This window comes from Melopsittacus undulatus, chromosome 1 (genome assembly GCF_012275295.1).
Source record: "Melopsittacus undulatus isolate bMelUnd1 chromosome 1, bMelUnd1.mat.Z, whole genome shotgun sequence".
NCBI lineage: Eukaryota > Metazoa > Chordata > Aves > Psittaciformes > Psittaculidae > Melopsittacus > Melopsittacus undulatus.
Genome location: NC_047527.1, coordinates 24,345,744 through 24,364,815, shown reverse-complemented (window position 1 = coordinate 24,364,815; position 19,072 = coordinate 24,345,744). Strand labels below are relative to the sequence as shown.

Here is a 19,072-nt window from a genome sequence, read left to right as displayed (position 1 = left end):
GGTGGTGTTGGGCGTTCGTGCCACACACAGCATGGCGCCGAGGCTGCCTTCTCTGCTGTGGGCAGAGCGGCCGTCAAGCAGGAGCGGCCGCAAAACGAACCTCGATTTTGCGACAGCGAGTGGCGGGCGGGTGCGGCGGTAGCGGCGGCGGGAGGGGTGAGTGTGGAGAGCTGGTGACTGCAGGCGAGAGAGTCGGCCGCGGGCTGGCGTGGGGAGCGGCGGTCCCGGGGCGGGCTGCGGGCAGAGGCATTGCGCGGGGACCTTGTCAGGGGTCGTGGTGGCTTTGCTGTCCTGTTAAGAAGATGGTGGTAAGTGCGCGTTAGTTGAGTCCCATCAGGCGCGGCCGCTTGTCGTTACGTTGCTGCTCATATGGTTTCCAGGCCAGTTTTGTTCTCTGTGCCCGAGAGCGTTGGCCGTTCCCGAGGAGCTTTCCTTCAACCTCTGCACGGTCCTCCTCCCCACGAGAACCTCTGAGCAGAGCTGTCCTGCCTCCGGTCTTGTCGCTGCGGTAGAGTGCAGCCCTTCAAAATACGAAAGGGAACTGTGAAGCATGTATCTTGAATTGCTCTATGTCGAGTAGGTTTCGTAGCGGGACAGCAAGTGGAAGCGTTGTGTAAAAATGTTCTTTGTCAAAGTAGCTTCAGTTTCTTAAGTAGTTCCTGGTAGAGGCCTTAAATTAGTTTTGTATCTTGTACTGGTTATTATAGACGCTTTTGTTGATTAAGTCAGGTTTTTTACATCAGTGTAAGCTGGTATTGCTGTCAGTTCGTTCTTACCCCTTCTGATCCCTTTCTCTTACACAGATGTTTGTGAGACTCCACAGTGTAGCAGCTTGGGGAGCTGTGTTGAGGGAGGAGCTGTCTGGCAGCCTCGGTCACAAATGCGGCTGCTGTCTGTCTTTCAGCCCTGGCTGGGGTCCCTCATCTCCTGTTTTTCCCCTCTTCCACAATCAATAGAGCTTTTTCTGAGCCGTCTACAGGAAATTCTGGCCTAGCAAATCAGTGGGTAGGTGTCTGAGCCAGTTCAGGAAAGAGCCAAATTAAGTATTCAAACTGATTCGAGGGAGGCCACGAATTGGCAGATAGGTTGGCTTGGGCTGCTGCGGGACAGCTGCCAATGTTAAACCCCTTTTTCTTTTCTTTCTTTCTTTCTTTTTTTTTTTCCTAGTTCAGTCTGAAAACAGGCCAGTTACCCAGTGTGATAAATCGAGTGCCTGTAGAAACAGCTTGTACTGTCGCAGTTGAAGGGGTGAGTCTGCCTCTATGGGCATTAATAGCAGCCTGAAGTGGCTTATATTGACTGTGGCAGAGTGGTACAAGACACCTTAAAACGTTGCTTCTCTATAGAAGGATTTAAAGCACAATGTATCTTTGTGAAAGGGAAGCTCAAGCAATATGTTTTAATGCCACCTTATCCCTGGGCCCTGCAAACATTGTCTGTTCTTCCAGTCACACATACTTCTGAAAAAGCAGTCTTAGTGTTGCACGTCTGTAGTTCTGTCATGATTCACTCAGCCCTTCGAACAGTTTGGCTTTGTCTTGCCACAGAGAAAAAAAACAGATTTTAAAAATCAGAAGCTACTGTAGATGAAAAATGCAAGTCATTAATCCCATTTCAGTGTCCTGCTTTTTACAGTAATTAGTGCTAGACATTTAGCAGGCTATATGACTGTGTTCCTGGGAACTACACCACATCTGTATTCTCTCTGTTATTTTATCCACACAAAATCGCAGTTTGAAGACATAGCTCAAAGCTATAGGTGTGCATCTGTCTGGAAAACCGCATGGGATGAGAGCTACTAAAAATTAGTATCTGTGAAGTCTGGAGGATATTTTTACTTGTCAAAAAATATTGTGAGAAATAAAATATAAGTGAAACAATAGAAATTAAATAGCATGTAGTGGTTCTTGGGCTTCTTTTCTGCATTCCAGATATCCTTATGGGCAGTGTCACTGGTAACGGCCAGGTGATGTATAAAATTCTGGACCAGAGAAATCAAAGGCTGAGCAAGGTTTGGAAATGTTAGTGGAGTGTGAGAAGGCAGTGATAAATAATGCAATTTATAGGTGCAAACAAGAAAGGTGTGTGACAACTAGTGAATTGTAATGGAAATAGGAGATTTTGAGGCAAAGTCAAAAAGAGGGAAGTTTCTGGGAAAGAGCAGAAGTACAGAGTAAAGGGATCTGCGCTGGTAGAGCACATGCCATTCACTTGGTGCTCTCCCTCTACTTGACTGAAGTGCTTCTCTTTAAGTTAGCAGAAGATAAAATATCTCTGGTTCTCAGGTCAGGAGATTTCTACTGGAAGAGATCTGGGACAGTGACAGCTGCCGTAGGTCTCAGACTCAAAGCCACAAGGATTCTGGCCTTGTGTGGGATGGTGCTGCTCCAATACCAGTCTTGAAAACATACTGAAGTTCTTCTCTTTAGAACCCCTCTTGATTGCAATTTTTGCCTTAGAGTTCTCATCCGCTCTCCATTTGAACTCCAGTTTTGGTTGGGGCTTTATATATATATTTGTTGTGCTTTATTTTTTTTTTTGTCAGGCACAAAGGTGGTTTTCCCCCACTTATAAAAATACTCTTTCCTGCATTCTAGTAGACTTCAAACATGATAAAATGTGCCAAAGAGTGTCTTGAAGACTTAGTACTCAGCAACGTATATGCAAAATGTAGAACAGAAACACTGGGACAGCAAAAATACAGTTTTGTTGACATATACCCCTATGAAAGTTTTCTAAAAGCTGAATCCTCTGGGATCCTCTAAGTCAAATCAAAGTTTTAGGCTTACAGTTCAAGTTATAGAATGTGTATATGCTGTTTCACAGTCCTCCAACATAAACATACTATATGTTTCAATGCTTTCATCAGTATTAGGAACTAGTATTTGACTTCACATTCTGCTACTCATAATGAATGTTAGTTTCCACTTTTTAAGCTTTCTAGTGTGGTCCTTGCTGTCCTTACAGTCCCAGCTTTGTGCAAACACAGTGCTTATTTTGTTCATGCAGAACTAGCGAAGTCCTGAATTTCCTGTCATTGCAGGAGAATTGTAAAAATTTATAAGGAAACAACAGTATTAAAAAAAATTGTTTTCTTGAGCAGACTGCTTTAAGTCATAGAATGCCCTTGCTGTGACTGAAGGAATAGCATATCTTAGACACCTGTAAATTTACACCTGCAGCGTTGTAGCCACAGAAGCACAGACCTAGATGCAGTCTGTGAAATCTGCCTGGGACCTTGTCAGGAGTCCACATGGATTGCTCTCCCTGCTGCTGTGGCAGTCCTGTCACTAGGTCAGTGAACTAGTACGTGTCCCAGCTAATCTAAATCTGGCAGAAAGCACTTCTGCAAGCCCTGGCTGTGGGATAAACATGCCAGGAGAAAACGAAACAATACGTAAACTGTGTAGCAGGTAATATGTTTTGTCGTTTGGTACTCAACAAAATGATCACATACTAGCCCTAATTATTACTAAACAAGTACAATAAAACAAACAAGCACACTAAGCCCAGTCAGGTGTATAGCTATAAATGTAGTAAACAAGCACAATAAAGCAAATAAGGTGTGTGTATATATATATGTATATGTGCTATGTGTAGCACAGAGGAAAATTCAAGCTGGGAAGCCCTGTTGCAGCCGATGCTGGGAGTCCTGGGTAGCTTGGAAAATTCCTATGTGGTGCATCCACCTGTAGGTGAGGCTTCACATTCTGCTACAGGAAGGTCCTGCTTTTATACCCTTAGAAACACAGCTGGCTTTATGCCATTCCTGTAATTGTTTACTGGTGTGGCCATGCAGTTTCTCATGATCTCACTGTTGGCTATGCCAAGAATGGGGCCAGGTGCCCCAGTGTGGCCAAATATAAAGATCATAGAACAGCTGCATACTTATGTTTTCCTATTTCTTTTCAACGAATAGTCATAATGAATATAAATATATATGCTTCATGGAATACACTTTGTCAAAAACACACTTTGTCTCTCACAGTCATGAGTGAGGATCAACTCTCAGTTAGGTTCCCATTCATTATACATTCCACAATTACAGAACATTTCATGATGAGGAATTGCAAAGTTCTTTTCTCCCTTCAGAGCAGAATTTGTCATTAGTCCTTAGAGAACCTTAAGATTGTTACACAGTTCTAATTGAGATTGAGATTCTCTTTGAATGTCACATTGCAATTGCTAGATAATCAACTGCAGGGATTTAAGTGATGACATCCTTTTTGGGTTTTTTGTTGTGAGCAATCTTAATTCTGCTGTATCATTGTCATTTATTAATACAGTGTCATTTATTAATACAATGGAACTTGACTGTGATACTTCTGTTTCAAAAATGAACTGCATAACACGTCCAGATAAAACTAGGTTAGATAAGAAATCTTAATCTTTCTAAGGAGTATAGGTTTACTATATTTCAAGTTGCTACTTTCCAATAATACTGTATTGTCTTGTCTTCAGTCTTACAAACAAAATTCTAAAGCTTCAAAATTAAATGGCAGCAGATGCTCAATTTTGTCATAGGTATCTGCATCATTAATAACTGAAAGAAAGACTGATTATTGTTTTTCTTCCCCTAGTCAGACGTCTTGTCTTACTTGTATTTTTTATAGTGGCTTGTTTTGGAAAGCTTTGTTTTAGTGGGCTGTCAGGAATAGGGTCTATTCAGCAGCTGGCTGGTTGGACATAGGACTTGGTAACTTAGGAAACAGGACTAAGTTTTTCTCATTTTTCTCATAGGCATAATAAAGCAGTGAAGAGGAACTGAGGGAAGGAAGTATTGCATGTCTTACTGATCAGAAAACTGTTTCTGAAATATTTGGACAAACTACATATATATGTAGTAAAATCTGAAAAGGTAGGATATGTTCCTTTTCTGTTTTATTCAGAAAACCTCATAATTAATAAAAACTTTTCTCACAAGTCTCAATGGGGTTACAAAAGTAATTTCATATGCAAAGTAGGAACATGAAGCCTAAAACATACTCTCTTACGTGACTTCTTTGGGATCTTACTGAACTCTAGGCTTTTTGTGATAGGATTCTGATGAATGCAGATTGCTGGTTAGTTCTTTACAAAGCTTTCAAATCCGTTTAAAGGCTACTCAGTTTTATAAAATAGACCATGTGAGAGAAGACAGTAGCTCTTCACACTTTCAGAGTAAGCTGCAGTTCTGGCTTCTTTTTCTTCCTTAATGTTTTTCTCTAGGCATGTGGAGATTTCATGCTGTTCTCTCTGGAACAGAAGATTACAATGAGTAGAGAATCTTAGCCTTTTCAGTATGAAAGCAACGTGGTGTGCAGTTCATAAATACAAATTCTGCTAGCTGGAAGTGCCCAGCTATTGTCTGTAACGATACTTTTTTGTAAGTTGGTTAGGCATGATACAGAGGGCTTTAAAATGGAAAGCTAACATTTGTATTTGAGCTTCTGCAATGTTTCTGTTTCAGGTAGAATTAAAGTAAGTAGAAAATCCATGTTTCACAGTGGCTGCTAGAACTGTTCTATAACAGAGTTCTGAATAAGCATGGCTCAACTGCCTGCTAAAGTCTTTGCTTTCAGAATTCATAGAAATGGGGATTCTGACATCCAGCAGTACAATACTCAAATTCTTATATATATCCTGAAGTCTCTGAAGTATGTGTTTGCGTTCTCAATGTGAAGTTCTTTATTCACATTAAGTTCTCTGTTTCTAGGGTTGCTTCCAGGCCTTTTTGTGCATCTGCCCATACAGATTCAGGATAAAGAGTGCTTTATTTCTCTGTGTCATTTTAATAGGTTGAAAGTGTGTGGAGAGCATGGGTTACGATATTGAGCGTTTCGTTGGCTACGTCAATGAAGGGCTATTATGCTCCATCTGCCGCGATGTGTTAGAAGATCCATTACAGGCTCCTTGTGAACATGCTTTCTGTACAGCTTGTATACATGGATGGCTCGTTCATCACAGTAACTGCCCTGAAGACAGACAGATTATTGATGTGTCTTTGCTACGGCCTCTCTACAGGTATATAATAATATTGCTGTATGTTGAAATCACATGAATTTGGGATTTCTCAGTTCCGCTTGCACAGCTTTATCTCTTGTCATTTACTGTCACTCATATTGTCTTTATCCAATGTGCCTATGGCAGAAACTGATCACTTGCATGAAAGCATTAGCATTTTTTGTTTATATATAACTAACTTTCAAGGTGTTAAGTTTTCAAACGCTTATTTTGTTCTCCACTTTTTTATATCTTTAATCCTGTTTCTAGGCATCTCTCTGAATATTATTCTGAATGTCTTCTACAGCACCATAGCATTCAAATATTTTTTTTAGAGAAATCAGGCAAAGCAGCTGTTGACAACAATCACTAAACACCATATATCTTTTGTTTTTCTTTTCAGCCTTACCTAGATACTGTAGTTGGGTTTATAATGAATAATTTCTGTAGATATAAATTGAACTGCTCACCTTTAAATCCTTTCTTGAAAAATGTCTTTATCCGTAAGATTACCTGTCTTGAGCCACCTTGTCATGTAAAGCAGGCTGATTTCACAAGTGTCTTCCATAACTGGTCAAGCAGTTGGGCTAGAGGATCATTGTAGGTCCTTTCCAAGTGAACTATGCTGTTCCCAGCGCACAGAGTTTCATAAGTAGACACTGCTTGCCGTTTAACCCGTGCATTGTCTAATCTGCTCAGATTTACAATTACCTTGTATTTAAGACCTTCAGCCACAGATGATAAATTTACTCTGTTTGTACTCTCAGTACTTTTGTCACTAATGAGATTTTCTGTCTGGAAAGTTGACATACAGTGTAGACAGAACCCTTGAGTTTAATTTACAGATTGTTTGGTATGTGCTCACTGTAGTCAGTTTGGTTTGGCATGTTTGGAAACACAAAACTTAAATGATGACTGAGTAGCCCTTTTGATTGTTATCGGTAACATCTGCTGAGCAGTGAAAGGTCATGGTTAAAAAAACATTAAAATAAAGATTTCATTTGCACATTTATTTTTGGAGACTGAATTTTCCATTTACATTGTTTCTTTTAAGCCTGTTCTTTTGTAATATGGAAAACAAAATATTAAACTGATTATTCACAGTTTTTCCTAATGGAGATTAGAATTTTGCTTTCTTTCCCCAAAGTTGAAAATACAAGCTTCTCAGTAATGTTCCCAGATATTAGAACAATTTATTTTATTTTTTTTTTAAATGTAGATATATGAGAAATGATTTAAACCGTCTTCAGCTACATTGCAAAAACAGGGAGTACGGCTGTCAAATGGTTTGTTCTCTGGAGTCTATAGACAGGCATGAAAGGGAGTGTGAATACAGTCAAATACCTTGCTCCAATGCTGGTGAGTAACATTTAAATAAATTGACTCCTTCATATTCAGAAAACATGTTTTTGTCATCTTTCTGTCAACAGAATGGCAGTAATGGCTATTACTTCCAAAGAGAAATTCAAAGCTCTGGCATAATCTGCTCTTTACAGCAGTGATTTGGGACAGAATGTATTACTGATTTATGGCAAGCATGATGGCTAGCAACAGTTTGTTACCCAAGAGCTGACCAAAATGAATGAGTATGATGGACTTCAAATTTATGAAGATATAGTAGTGCATTTGTTTCACTTTCTGTCTTTCAATGACTTTGTCTCAATTTTGACTGCTTGTTCTGATGTCTGCATGAAGGTAACCGCACCTACAGAATGCTTACATATCACAATTTAACTTATAAAGCATTTTGTTGCCTGGTGCATGTTTAGCTGCTCACTGTCTCCTGATTTTAACAGAAACTTATCATGGAAATAAGAATTGTTTTAAGCTAAATTCTGTCTAGAGTTGTTGAGGTCATGATAAGGTTTTTATTTAAAACAACCTACACTTCTCGAGGAAGAAACATACTGCTAAAAAGGATCATAGTGTTAAAATTTTATTCAAAATGTCAAATATTTCTAGACAAAGTTAATATCTAATTCCTGATGCTAAAAGAACAGTTAAGTCTGTTGTTGTAATTAATTATAAGAAGATAAAGGTGCTAGAATTGCTCCACTGGAAGTTATAATTTCTCTCAGCAGTGACTCCTGCAGATGCTTCAGATTCACCTGGTTTACTTTTGTCGTGGTTTAAACCAAGTCTGCACAGCTCGTGCACTCATTCCCCCCCCTTGCTCCCCCAACTCCCAGAGAGTTGGGAAGGAGTATCCAAAGAATGTAGCTCCCACGGGTTGAGATAAGAACAGTTTAATAGCTAAGGTGTAACACAAATCACTACTGCAGCTGCTGCTACTACTAATAATGATAAAGGAAATAACAAGAAAATACAACATCTCACCAGCTGCCAACCCGTAACTCACCCCACCCTGCCCGACCGAGCACCGATCGATACCTCCTCCAACCCCCCAAGCTCCAGCCCTTCCGGGTCTCTCCCCATTACATCCTGGGTATGTCGTGCTATGGTATGGAATACCTGTTTGGCTAGCCTGGGTCAGGTGTCCTGTCTCTCCTTCCTCCTGGCCTCTCCTCCTTCCCTGGCAGATCATGAGGCTCAGTCCTTGGACAAACCAAACATTTGAGCAGTAACTCAAAATATACTTGCTATCAGCAACCGTTCCCAGTCCGAAAGTCAAAACACAGCACTGCACCAGCTACCAAGAATGAGAAAAAATGACTGCTACTACTGAACCCAGGACAACTTTCTACAGGAACGGTAGCATTTATAGAGTTCCCACACCTTGTCTTTGGTGTCTGGTGTTCAGGGCATGAGAGCTTTTGCATCTCTTGAACTCTTACTGTAGAATACGGTGGACTGTATTTTGAGTACCTCAATTACAAATCATTTATCAGTAAAGCTTTTCTAGAGGGCTGACATTTGTAGTTTTCTGGGTTTTTTGTTGACAAGTTTCACTGGTTCAGTTTGCTTACATGGATTTTACTTTAAATGCAAGTGTGTATTACAGTGAACAGTCCTCTAAACATTAAGACTGCAAACTTAAAATTTAGAGTGTTACATGCAGCAGTTATTTATGTAGTGTTCATTTTCAGTTCTCTACATTTTATTTTTTTAATCACTACAGGTTTGTAAAGTTTGTATCCTGGCATTTCTGTGGAAACTTTCCTATTTTTTAATCAGTTACTAAATGTTCATAAATAAATGTTATTGTTTATTTATGTGGTCTGGTATGTTATACACAAGACCAAACAACTGTGAGGAAAACAAGGTTACATCCCATCTCACCCATATCTCTCTGACTAGGTCTTTGAACTTTTTTCCTAAATTCGATAAGTTAAGGGTTTTTTTTTTTACTCATGGGCATTCTTCAGTTCTAGTCAGTGTAATTTGGTGAAGCACAAGCCAACTGCCAGTGTCTTAGCTTGGCATCAGCACTGTCATTACTGAATTTGCTTTAATGCCAGACAAGCAGTAGAAGACTTCATAAAAAAACAGAATCATAGAATGGTTTGGGTTGGAAAGGACTTTAAGATCATCAAGTTCCAATCACCTGCCACAGGCAAAGATGACTCGCACTAGACCATGTCACCCAAGGCTCTGTCCAGCCTGGCCTTGAACACTACCAGGGATTTACCCCTTACCACTTCTTTGGGCAACTTGTTCCAGTTTTTCACCACCCTCACAATAAAGAACTTCTTCCTTATATCTAACCTGAACTTCCCCTGTTTAAATTTAAACTCACTGCCCCTTGTCCTGCCACTACAGTCCCTGATAAAAGAGTCTGTCTCCAGCATCCTCGTAGGCCCTACTATCAGATTTCCAGTGTTCTCAGCTAATGAAGAAATATCTTACTAAGACTTTTAAAGTGTTTTATTCCAAGTTGTGTGTGTTATAACCATCATATTCACATTCTAAAGATAATACTTTTTTCATTGCTTCAACAGAGTGACAGTTGTTTAGCTCAGGACATTGCAGCTTGCTTGTGCTTTTGTTACTTGTTAACAACTGGCTTGTTTTACTGTTCCCTGTTCAGGCTGTACAGTTCAAGTTGAACGACGTAACTTAGACAGTCACCTGACAGTGTGTGAATATCGGAGCCGTGAATGCCCCAATGGCTGTGGTTACACCATTCTCAGTGTGGAAGACACACAGCATAACTGTGTGGCAGAGCTAAGAACCGAGCTAGAACTACTTCGGTACAAATCTTCTCTTCCTTTAATGTTTGTGTTAGCTTGGGCTTAAAATCACTCCCTAAAGCATGTCAAATACTAAGGCTGGATTCTGGTATGTGTTACATAGTCTATTAATTGCTTGATACTTACGGGTCAGCATATTGTTATGGGTCAGCATAGACTTGAAATTCTTACTGTTTTGATTATTTTGCTGTTACTTTGGTTTTGTCCAAGTTATTATAAATACCAAAATGTCATTGCTTGCAGTGGAATAAAGCTGTGAGCTGACTATATACAATTACAAAATACCTAGGAAAGCTGTACTGAAGTTGGCAATTTCATTTTTCCATTAGACTATTACAGACCCAAGGTCACATTATTTAATATTACATTTAGTTTATATTTGTACAGATCCAGAAGATAAAAACCTATAATTATTTTGGCAGGTACGGACTGGTAGATTAAACCTCTGAGGATCTAATTTTCAATTTTTATTAAAACCCTGGCAGATTAATAACAAGTTAGTGAATATCACTCTCCTTACCAGCATCCTTACAGATGTTTCTGTAGCTTTCCCTTTCCATGATATTCCAGTTCAATTTGGTTTTTTTCCAAGCTCCTTCCCATTTCTGTCTTTCAGCTCACTAAGTCTTGTGCTCATGGTCATTGCTGTGAAGTCAGGGTCAGATCTGATTTAAAAGCATTGAGACACAAGGAATTCTGCTGCCTGGTTTTTGAACTCAAAAGGTTAATGTAGTAACAGCTAGTTTGGGGCTGTGAAGCTGTGTGGATTAGTTTATAATAGTTTACTTCATCTTATTGTTTAATGTCCACCATAAAAGTAACAAGATATTTAACAATACTATATTATTCAGACTTTTGATCTTGACTGCATGTGGTTAGTAATACTAAGCAAGCAGATGTTCTAGGTAAAAGGCAGTAAATCATTTAAAATCAGAAATACATATTCATGAGCTTGTAGAATTACTTCAAGAATATGATAAAAGTTGTCCCCTATGTAGACTGTGTGAATGGTCACATAGCACCCCTTTGCTAGTTTTATTTCAATTGCTAAACAGTACTGTCATGCCTCTGGAGGTGTGTCCTGCAGAATGTGATGGGAATCACATTGGTTTGTTTGACTTCCGGAAGGCTTTCTGGAATTTGAAAATCATTGTTTTCCATGTCTACAACACTTAACAAGGCGAAATAAACTTTTTAGGTCAGAAATGATCTGCAGAGTGGAGGAGGCAAAGCATGAGATGGAGTCAAGGTTAGATTCACAGAGGAGGCATATGGTCCAAAAAGAGAGTATTCTGCAAAATGAAATTGAAGAACTGAAGGTAAGTAGCATAATTTTATTTTCTGTTTTCACCCTCTTCTAACACTCTAATGCTTTGGTTTTCCCAATAATAGTCTCTTATTCTGTAAATGTAGTCTCATACAGATGAGAATTACATTAAGTGTGGGAAGCAAAACAGGTGTTAGCACAATGCTTTGCAGGCTAATCTTCTCTGGGGAGAAGCAGTCTGAGTGCTCTATTTGTGTGGTTTATCTACTTCAAAGTCATTTGGAGCTAACCTTGGTACCCCTGTACAGGGACTGCATGTACATAAGATGTTGGCAAATCAGGCTGAAATTCATTTTCAGTGTCTAAACGTGTGTCCACATCACAAATCAGATGTAATTAAATATCCAGCTCCTTTATTAGTGCTATGCAAAGTGACTTAATCCAGGGCTGACATGGAGCCGTGCTGCAGACGTGGTATTTACACTCTGGTTCAGCTCTGGTCAGAAGGTCGGAAAGTTGCGCTGTAAACTTAATCAAGTAATGAGCAAGGGCCGTCTTACCTTTTCATTCATCCAGTTCTCATATCACAGTAATGACTTTTTAAAGCCCAAAGCAAGTGCTTCATAGTTTACATTTTTATTGGCTGTAATGTTAAATCCTTGAAGAATGTACCTGAACATAACAAAACCCTTACTTTGGTCAGAGTCTTGAAACAGATAATGTAAGCAGCAGCTGGGTAAATCCACTGTGTCTTATTATGTTTTATAAGAAACCTTTTGCACTTTCAGGAAAACTGTTTTGGAATCTTTGAAATGAGATTATCTGAGAGGGTGAATGCAGGATTGTGTCTCAAGTTGTTTACGTTTATTTTGCTATCAAAAAGTTATTTCAGTGTTGCTTATTTATAATCCATCACCATACATGCGTGGCCAATTCAACTTCATACTACCATCACTAGAAAAGAGTTTGTTTCTTGCGGTAAATCCGAGTTGCATTTCAGAGTCAGATGTCACGAATGATGTCAGATGTTCGCTCGCTGATGGCTGCAGAGAGGCAGCACCGTCAGGAGCTGGAGCAGGCAGAGCTGGAAAAACGGGAATTAATGGAGCTGCTGAGGGGGCTGCAGAAGGACTGCCGGTTAACCACTGCAGAAGGAAGCAGGAAGCCGACAAACTTCCGCCCTCTGACACGACTGGAAAGCGTGAAACGAAAACCTAGGGAAGTTACAGTTATCTAAACAGAAGTAAGCTCAAAAAGCACTTTCCTCTATTTTCCATGCCCATCCGACTAACTTTTCTACTTTGGACAAATGACTGGTAAACTTTACTTGCTATCTTTTAAGATCTATATTACTATATTTTCTTTTGGGGCATATAAACAAATGGAAGAATTTTCTCTTAGGGAATATTGGGCATTAAAGCCAGTAGTTGACAAATACATGTTTACCTAATGTTTTCATAAAAAGGGAGAAAGAGACTTGATTTGTCATCTCTTCAGTGTGTCATTTACAGGAGTCTTTCAAGCCTTTGAAAGTCAAAGATATATAAAGGTTGTTACCTTCCGGGTCCATTGTAGTTTGCCTAAGTAGTTTATACTTATGCTTGAAAAGGAAAGAAAATGTGATCATCAGTAATGACATTTGGGATGTCCTTCATTGTGGGAAAAGTCAGTAATAGAATTAGTAAGTCAGTAATAGAAATTAATAGATCTTTGTTTATAGTCTGTAGAAGATCTGTTTCAGAGGTGGAAAGAAAGCACTTTATATTGTAATTCTCCTGCTGTGTAATAGCTTCAGGTGAGGTTGACTTTTACTTTAGAGCTTTTCTAATTTCCCAGGCTGATACACACTGAAGAGACTAATACCAAAGCCTGAAGTAATAGAGTCAACCAGAACCTTTTAAATACTTGTGTGTGTTACTTGGAGTTTGTGGGAGGGGGTCTGCATTTGATTTAAAAATTTGAAGTTTTTATATGTGCAAGTATCAACTATTTCTACAGGGTCCTTAAAGCTGAAGACCAGCCTGTTTGGTACTCAGTATCTTTAAAGCCTATATAAATTTCTTCTAGCAGGTTTAAGGCTACAGGTTTTCTTTATATAAAATTTCTTCTAGCAGGTTTAAGGCTACTTGAACATTAGTGTCCACAACAGACAAACATTTGTACAGTCACTTGGACTTCAGGTGTCTTGATTAGTACTCAAGTTTGCAGTTGTGTAAGACCCATGAATACTGAATCACAGGGGCATTTATCTGTAAGGACTGCATGAAAAATATGTATAGTTCATTGACTTTTCTCTAAACTTCTCACCCAAGCTGTTCTCATGGGTTTCACTGGTATAACTAAGCCATAGCCTGTTGCAGCTCTCCAGTGGAGTCACTAGGGAAGAACCTGGCTGCTGTTCACCAAATGTGTTAAATCAGCTTTGAACTTTCAGTATAATGTGTGCAGGTGCAGCAGTCTGAATAAGCTGATTTTATGGTTTAGAAAGCAAATAGATGACTGTTCATGCCTTGCTATCACTCAGAGCAATGCTTTTATGGCTAATGGCATAACCAAAGAGAGAGGCAACAGTCTTCTGTGGCACATACGTTACATTATGAAGACTTGCAGTCACAGCTGTCTGATTTCAGGCATTAATAAATCCTTCTAACTTGCTGTTTCTTTAGTACCACTGAAGCAGATATGCACATGTTCAGATCTTGTGCGTTTAAAAACTGACAGAAATAACTCTTCTGTAAATGTTTTGGGTTTCTTTTTTCTGAAAGAGAACATTCATAGCAAGAGTTATGTCCAAATATTTACTTGGTTTCAGTCCTTATATTGTAGATGAAATTACATTCATTGCCAGTAGTTAAATCACTATAGCAGTCTCACTAACTCGTGACATGGCACATCTCTTAAGCAACCATATTAACAATCTGAACCAGTAAAACAGTAGCTGTAATTTGGGAAGACTTGCATTCACGCTAAACATTCAGTGGTCAATTCATTCACATCAGTGTGGATATTAAAGCTGCAGGTAGAAAGTAAGAATGCGTTTATTACCTTCTGTTCTAAATAAGGTAGCTGTTGGTGTCTGTTATCTGTGTGCCTCTATTTCAGCATTCACTCTAATTTTGAAGCTTCTTGGCAACACCAGATTTCATGCTGTTAGAATCAATCAGTGCTTTTTTTGCTGTAGCTGTGTGGTTCTATCATGTGAATTTATGTCCTTGCTTAACATAAAAGAAAAAAAAATACTTCAAAATCCTGTAGAATTCAGATGAACTGGATCATCTTTCCCACATTGGAGGGCAGTAACCTAATCTTTCTGTTCTGAACACATGAAAAAGCAAGTTATTAGATCTGCGCTTTCTCCATAACTAGATCTCTGCATTGGTCTGCTTTAGGAGTTTCACACACTTCTTTCACTAAACTCCTCCTAGTACAGGAAATAGGGTTTATTTAATACTTACTTAGCATATGGTGTGCTGTCTGTCCCCTACATGACAGATGAAACTGCAGAAAACACAGGCTAGGTGGTAAGGAAGAACTTTAATCCGCACAGTCTATTTAGCTTCTAGCTGCTGGTTCTGAACTTCCAGTATTCAAATGTGGCAACACTTTGGACCCACCTGCTGCTGGAATGACTCATCAGCTTGGGTTTCCTTTAGCAGCAAAGAAGCACTTGCAGAGATATGTTAAATTGTCATGCTAGTAGTTGATAGCACCAGATCCTTCCGGAAAGTTACTTTAAGCTTAATCGCATTCATCTGTGTTGATAACTGTTCTGCACTTAAGACGTTCCTCTGCTGGGTGGAATATGCTGAAGTGTGGTCATCACTTTACCTGTCTTATAATTACCTAGGCTGAAATTATATAGCCTGTTATGTTAATATTTTCTCTACTTTTAGCTTTCTCAGTCTCATATATTACACAGCTCTTCACAGCAGCTGGCAGAAACAAGGGTTTTTTTCTTTCAAGTAGTCTGTTAATCCTTTTTATAAAAACTAAGGGTCTAAATTTAGGTTAGATATTAGGAATAAATTCTTCACAGTGAGGGTGGTGAGGCATTGGCACAGGATTATAGGAGAGACATTGCTGAAAGTGCATTACAGGAGAGCTGCAGCACTGAGTTACTGGTGGTAGTAATCTCATGCTAAATCAGGGAGAGAGCGGGTGAGTGGAGGGAAAGAGTATATGCGCTCCAGCTGTCTTCCCTGAGCCCGAGAGAAATGATGTGGCTGCCTGTGCCACAGGTTTGTCACCATGGCAGACTGCTAGCCTGTGGCATTACAAATAAACTTAGCATTAGAATTAAAAGGAGATTAAATCTTTATCCCCAGGTAAGTGGGTACAAAATATCATAGTATCAAACCTGGGAGTTTCGCAAACAAAACTCATAGAGCATGCTATTAAATAAAGTATATGAGACTACAGGGTATTACAAGGAGGACTGGCTGAGGGAACTGGTGTTGTTTAGCCTGGAGAATAGAAGGCTCAGGGGGGGACCTTATCATTCTCTACAGCTACCTGAAACGAGATTATAGTGAGGAGGTGGCTGTTCTCTTCTCAAAAGTAACAAGAAGTAACCCCAGCTTTGGGGTAATGGTTAGACTCAAATGATCCTAAAGGTCTTTTCCTACTTAGTTGGTTATGATTAAACTGGCTGAGAAAGAATACACTGAGGATGCATTTAAAGAAATTAGTATTTTAAAGAAAATGGTTAAGTTTATCTTTGAAGGGAAATCAACATTTACATCATCATTCTGAGGACCCAAGAGGACAGTTACAAATACAGGTAAACTATGTCCCTTTCAACTGACTTCTTCCCTGGAGAGGTCAAATTACAGACAAAACATAGTTTGCTCAATTTCCTTCAGCATTAAAGCTGTGTTCCCTGTTCTGCTATGCTCTTTCCAAGCAAAAACTTGTCGGTGGTCTTGGCCAGCATGGCTGCTGGGGTTACTTGAGCGGGAGTGGGAACAGTGATTCTGGAGAGGCTTAGCTGAGTTTCAGCAAAAGGCCTGGAACTGAGAACTGCACATTGGGAGGGCTGAGGAAGAATTTTGCTGACCTCCCAGTTGGGGTGGCAGTTTGTATTTAGTATGATTCTAGTACTACATCAACAGTCTCATATGAGAGAAACTCATTTAAGTAGCACACAAGAGTTTGTTGGGTTTTTTTGTCAGCACAGAAAGGAATGGAATTACACATACAAAATACCTAATAGAGTGAAGTATTTTTAACTGGACAAAAGTGGTTTTATATCAAATATTGTTAGTGTTTTTAAGAAGTCTGATCAATCCCATGTGGTAAACAGTTCCTAGGATGTACAGAATTGGTAGCCTTGCAAGTTAACTTTTCCACGTGTTGTCCTCTTGGACGTTTCTGGCATGGTGCTTTTCTACAGCCATTTTACTTAGGAGTGGGGTGACATTCAAAAGGAGCAGTATGAGCCTTGCCTTTCTCCATGCTGCTTGTCAGGTGAAGGATGGTCAGTCAGGGAGATTTTACCACATACACAGATGCCTTTATAAAGACCTACAATTCTATGCAACTTTCTATTAACAGGTAAACACTGAACTGTCTTCCAGCATTATGGTTCACTGCCAATCCATGTAAATTTTCTACCTTTGTGTACACAAAAAGGATAAAATGGTGCTTAACAGATCTTAATCTCTAGTCTGTATGAGACACAGTAACACTCTTTGTATTGCTTTAAGGTATGCTTTGTATAAAAGTTGAACTAATAAAGGGTCTACACCATGATTACTGCAGTTTGGTTTGCTTCTTTTTTGCTGCACAAGTTTGAGTATCCTTTATCAGGTGAAGCAGCACAATTCAGGTATGCTGGCTGCACATCACGGGGTCGGTGCACTGGTATGAACAAGGTTATGCTTTGCCAAGAGAGGCAGTATAAAGCAATGAACAAGGCTGTGTCCCTTTTCAAGGACTTCTTTCCTCCCTCACTGGCGGGAGTTTTGCATAAGTGAACAGCTGCTTTGAATGTGAAGAGCTACCCAAAGTTGAAAACTCCAGGACTACACAAGTGTGACATTCCAGTTCTGCACAGAAGAAACACTGACAAGGGGAAAATTAATTCCCTCAACTGAAGGGAAGGTTTTTCACAGCCACTACAGACACATCACATTGTAGGATACGAACATGTAGGAACAGGAAAACAAGTTGTTCACAAGGTGTGATCTAGGGATGCATCTGCTTAAACATGAACAATCAGCACAGAGCACTGTAGACCATTTGCTGCGTGCAGTGCTCTGCATTAACTGCCTTGAGCATGTTCTTCTGCCTGAGGGTAGGAGTTACTCAGTGGGTTAAAAAAGGCTGAAAGCTTGGACAGCACAGGTATAGCGTGCAGATGACCTGGTACCTGCTTACACCTATGCATCCATCCACACGCTTCCAGTGTTCTGGGGCTCCAGTCAGGACACAAAACTTGAACATTTCCTTTTGGGCAGAGTATAAAAAGCAAAATTTTAATACTTCAAGTGTTAATCACTCATGGTAGGAATCCAGTTTAAAAGAGCTAACCAAGTACCTCTAAGTTTTAAACAAACAGCATTATTTCAAGTTGAATTTATCCAAGAAAGGAACCGCTTTGCACTGAAGGGTCACAGATCTAAGTTCATTAAAAAAAAAAGATACGTGTATACCTCAAGTTTAGCTAAATTTACAGAGCTTGCATACATCAAACAATTCAGCCAACCCTTTATTTCCTCCTAGGCTGAAAACGACTGGTGGGCATGCCATGTGTTTTGAACGTTCAAGAACCAAGACTGAGTATTTACATATTTATCCCATGCTTGACACTTTTCATTTCAAATCCCCTGACAGAAAACAAGTGATTGGTGTCCCTGTGAACTTCTAACACAGGGAAAGCTCAAAAGAAACAAAACCACCTCAAACACATGGTGTAAAGGAGCTGCTCAGCTTTGAAAATACCTGTGCAGCACTCCTTAAAAAATAGCATCAATACCTGTAATGCGGTGAGAGCTCCACCCATTGTAGTCATAACATTAGAGCTTCCTGTTATTTCACCATTCAGTAAATTGTCTGGCTGCCAATCCAGATCTTTGTTATTTCAAACCTTTATGAACTGACACAACCCTGCTGAACTGCACCCAGCCAGTGGATAGGGGTTTATGTCAATTGACTTTGTACCAACCAGTCACTTCTCCAACAGTGGAATGCTGTCCCAGCCTCCTCACAGCGAAAGGACACATAATAGGGGCCTTCTGTGGTTCAGATAAAACCCCACTTCATTTAGCTGTGCAGCATACAGCTAAAATCAATTTGAAGTACTATCAAACTTTAGAAACACTTAAAATTGGGTGGTAAAATTCACAAGTCTGGGCAGACAAGCTGCCCAATGTAAGCTTACATAGAACAAGAACATTACAAATGGGCCATACTTAGGTAGATTAAGACCCCTTTAGAGCACTTTTGTAATGCCAGGAGACCAAAGTGGACTGCCAAGTCTGACAGCGGAGCTCATCTGTCAAATGGTACATGTACCTCTTCCCATCCAAAAATGCAATAAAAGGCTACCAAGAACCAGTTAATTCTATGGAATCCCATGGAGCCCAAAGGAATGCAAACATGTACAAAGCTTACTTCGACCACCGAGTTAAATAAAAATAAATTTAGGGTTGAATCCAGTGGTAACATTTCT

General features: G+C 39.6%; 1 protein-coding gene across 3 annotated transcripts; it reads left to right on the top strand.

The window, feature by feature from the left end:
• Window positions 1-12: 12 nt before the first annotated feature.
• On the top strand, window positions 13-15,188 carry LOC101870784 (RING finger protein 151-like). 3 transcript variants are annotated; one of them, XM_005150865.4, is made up of 7 exons: window positions 13-156; window positions 4,741-4,858; window positions 5,778-6,003; window positions 7,202-7,341; window positions 9,971-10,133; window positions 11,332-11,452; window positions 12,401-15,188. In XM_005150865.4, the coding sequence occupies exons 3-7, from the start codon at window positions 5,798-5,800 to the stop codon at window positions 12,635-12,637; spliced, it is 867 nt and encodes a 288-aa protein (XP_005150922.1). In that variant the 5' UTR covers window positions 13-156; window positions 4,741-4,858; window positions 5,778-5,797; the 3' UTR covers window positions 12,638-15,188. The 3 variants fall into 3 exon arrangements, with proteins under 3 accessions (XP_005150922.1, XP_030906382.1, XP_030906381.1); XM_031050521.2 differs by lacking the exon at window positions 13-156 and adding an exon at window positions 211-308; XM_031050522.2 differs by lacking the exon at window positions 4,741-4,858.
• Window positions 15,189-19,072: the final 3,884 nt, after the last annotated feature.

Excerpts from the sequence above, each read along its gene's own strand:
- LOC101870784 (XM_031050522.2), top strand. The coding sequence starts at position 5,798 with ATGGGTTACGATATTGAGCGTTTCGTTGGCTACGTCAATGAAGGGCTA. Across the intron at positions 7,342-9,970 it reads AATACCTTGCTCCAATGCTG|GCTGTACAGTTCAAGTTGAA; the intron begins GTGAGTAACATT and ends TTCCCTGTTCAG. Across the intron at positions 10,134-11,331 it reads ACCGAGCTAGAACTACTTCG|GTCAGAAATGATCTGCAGAG; the intron begins GTACAAATCTTC and ends TAAACTTTTTAG.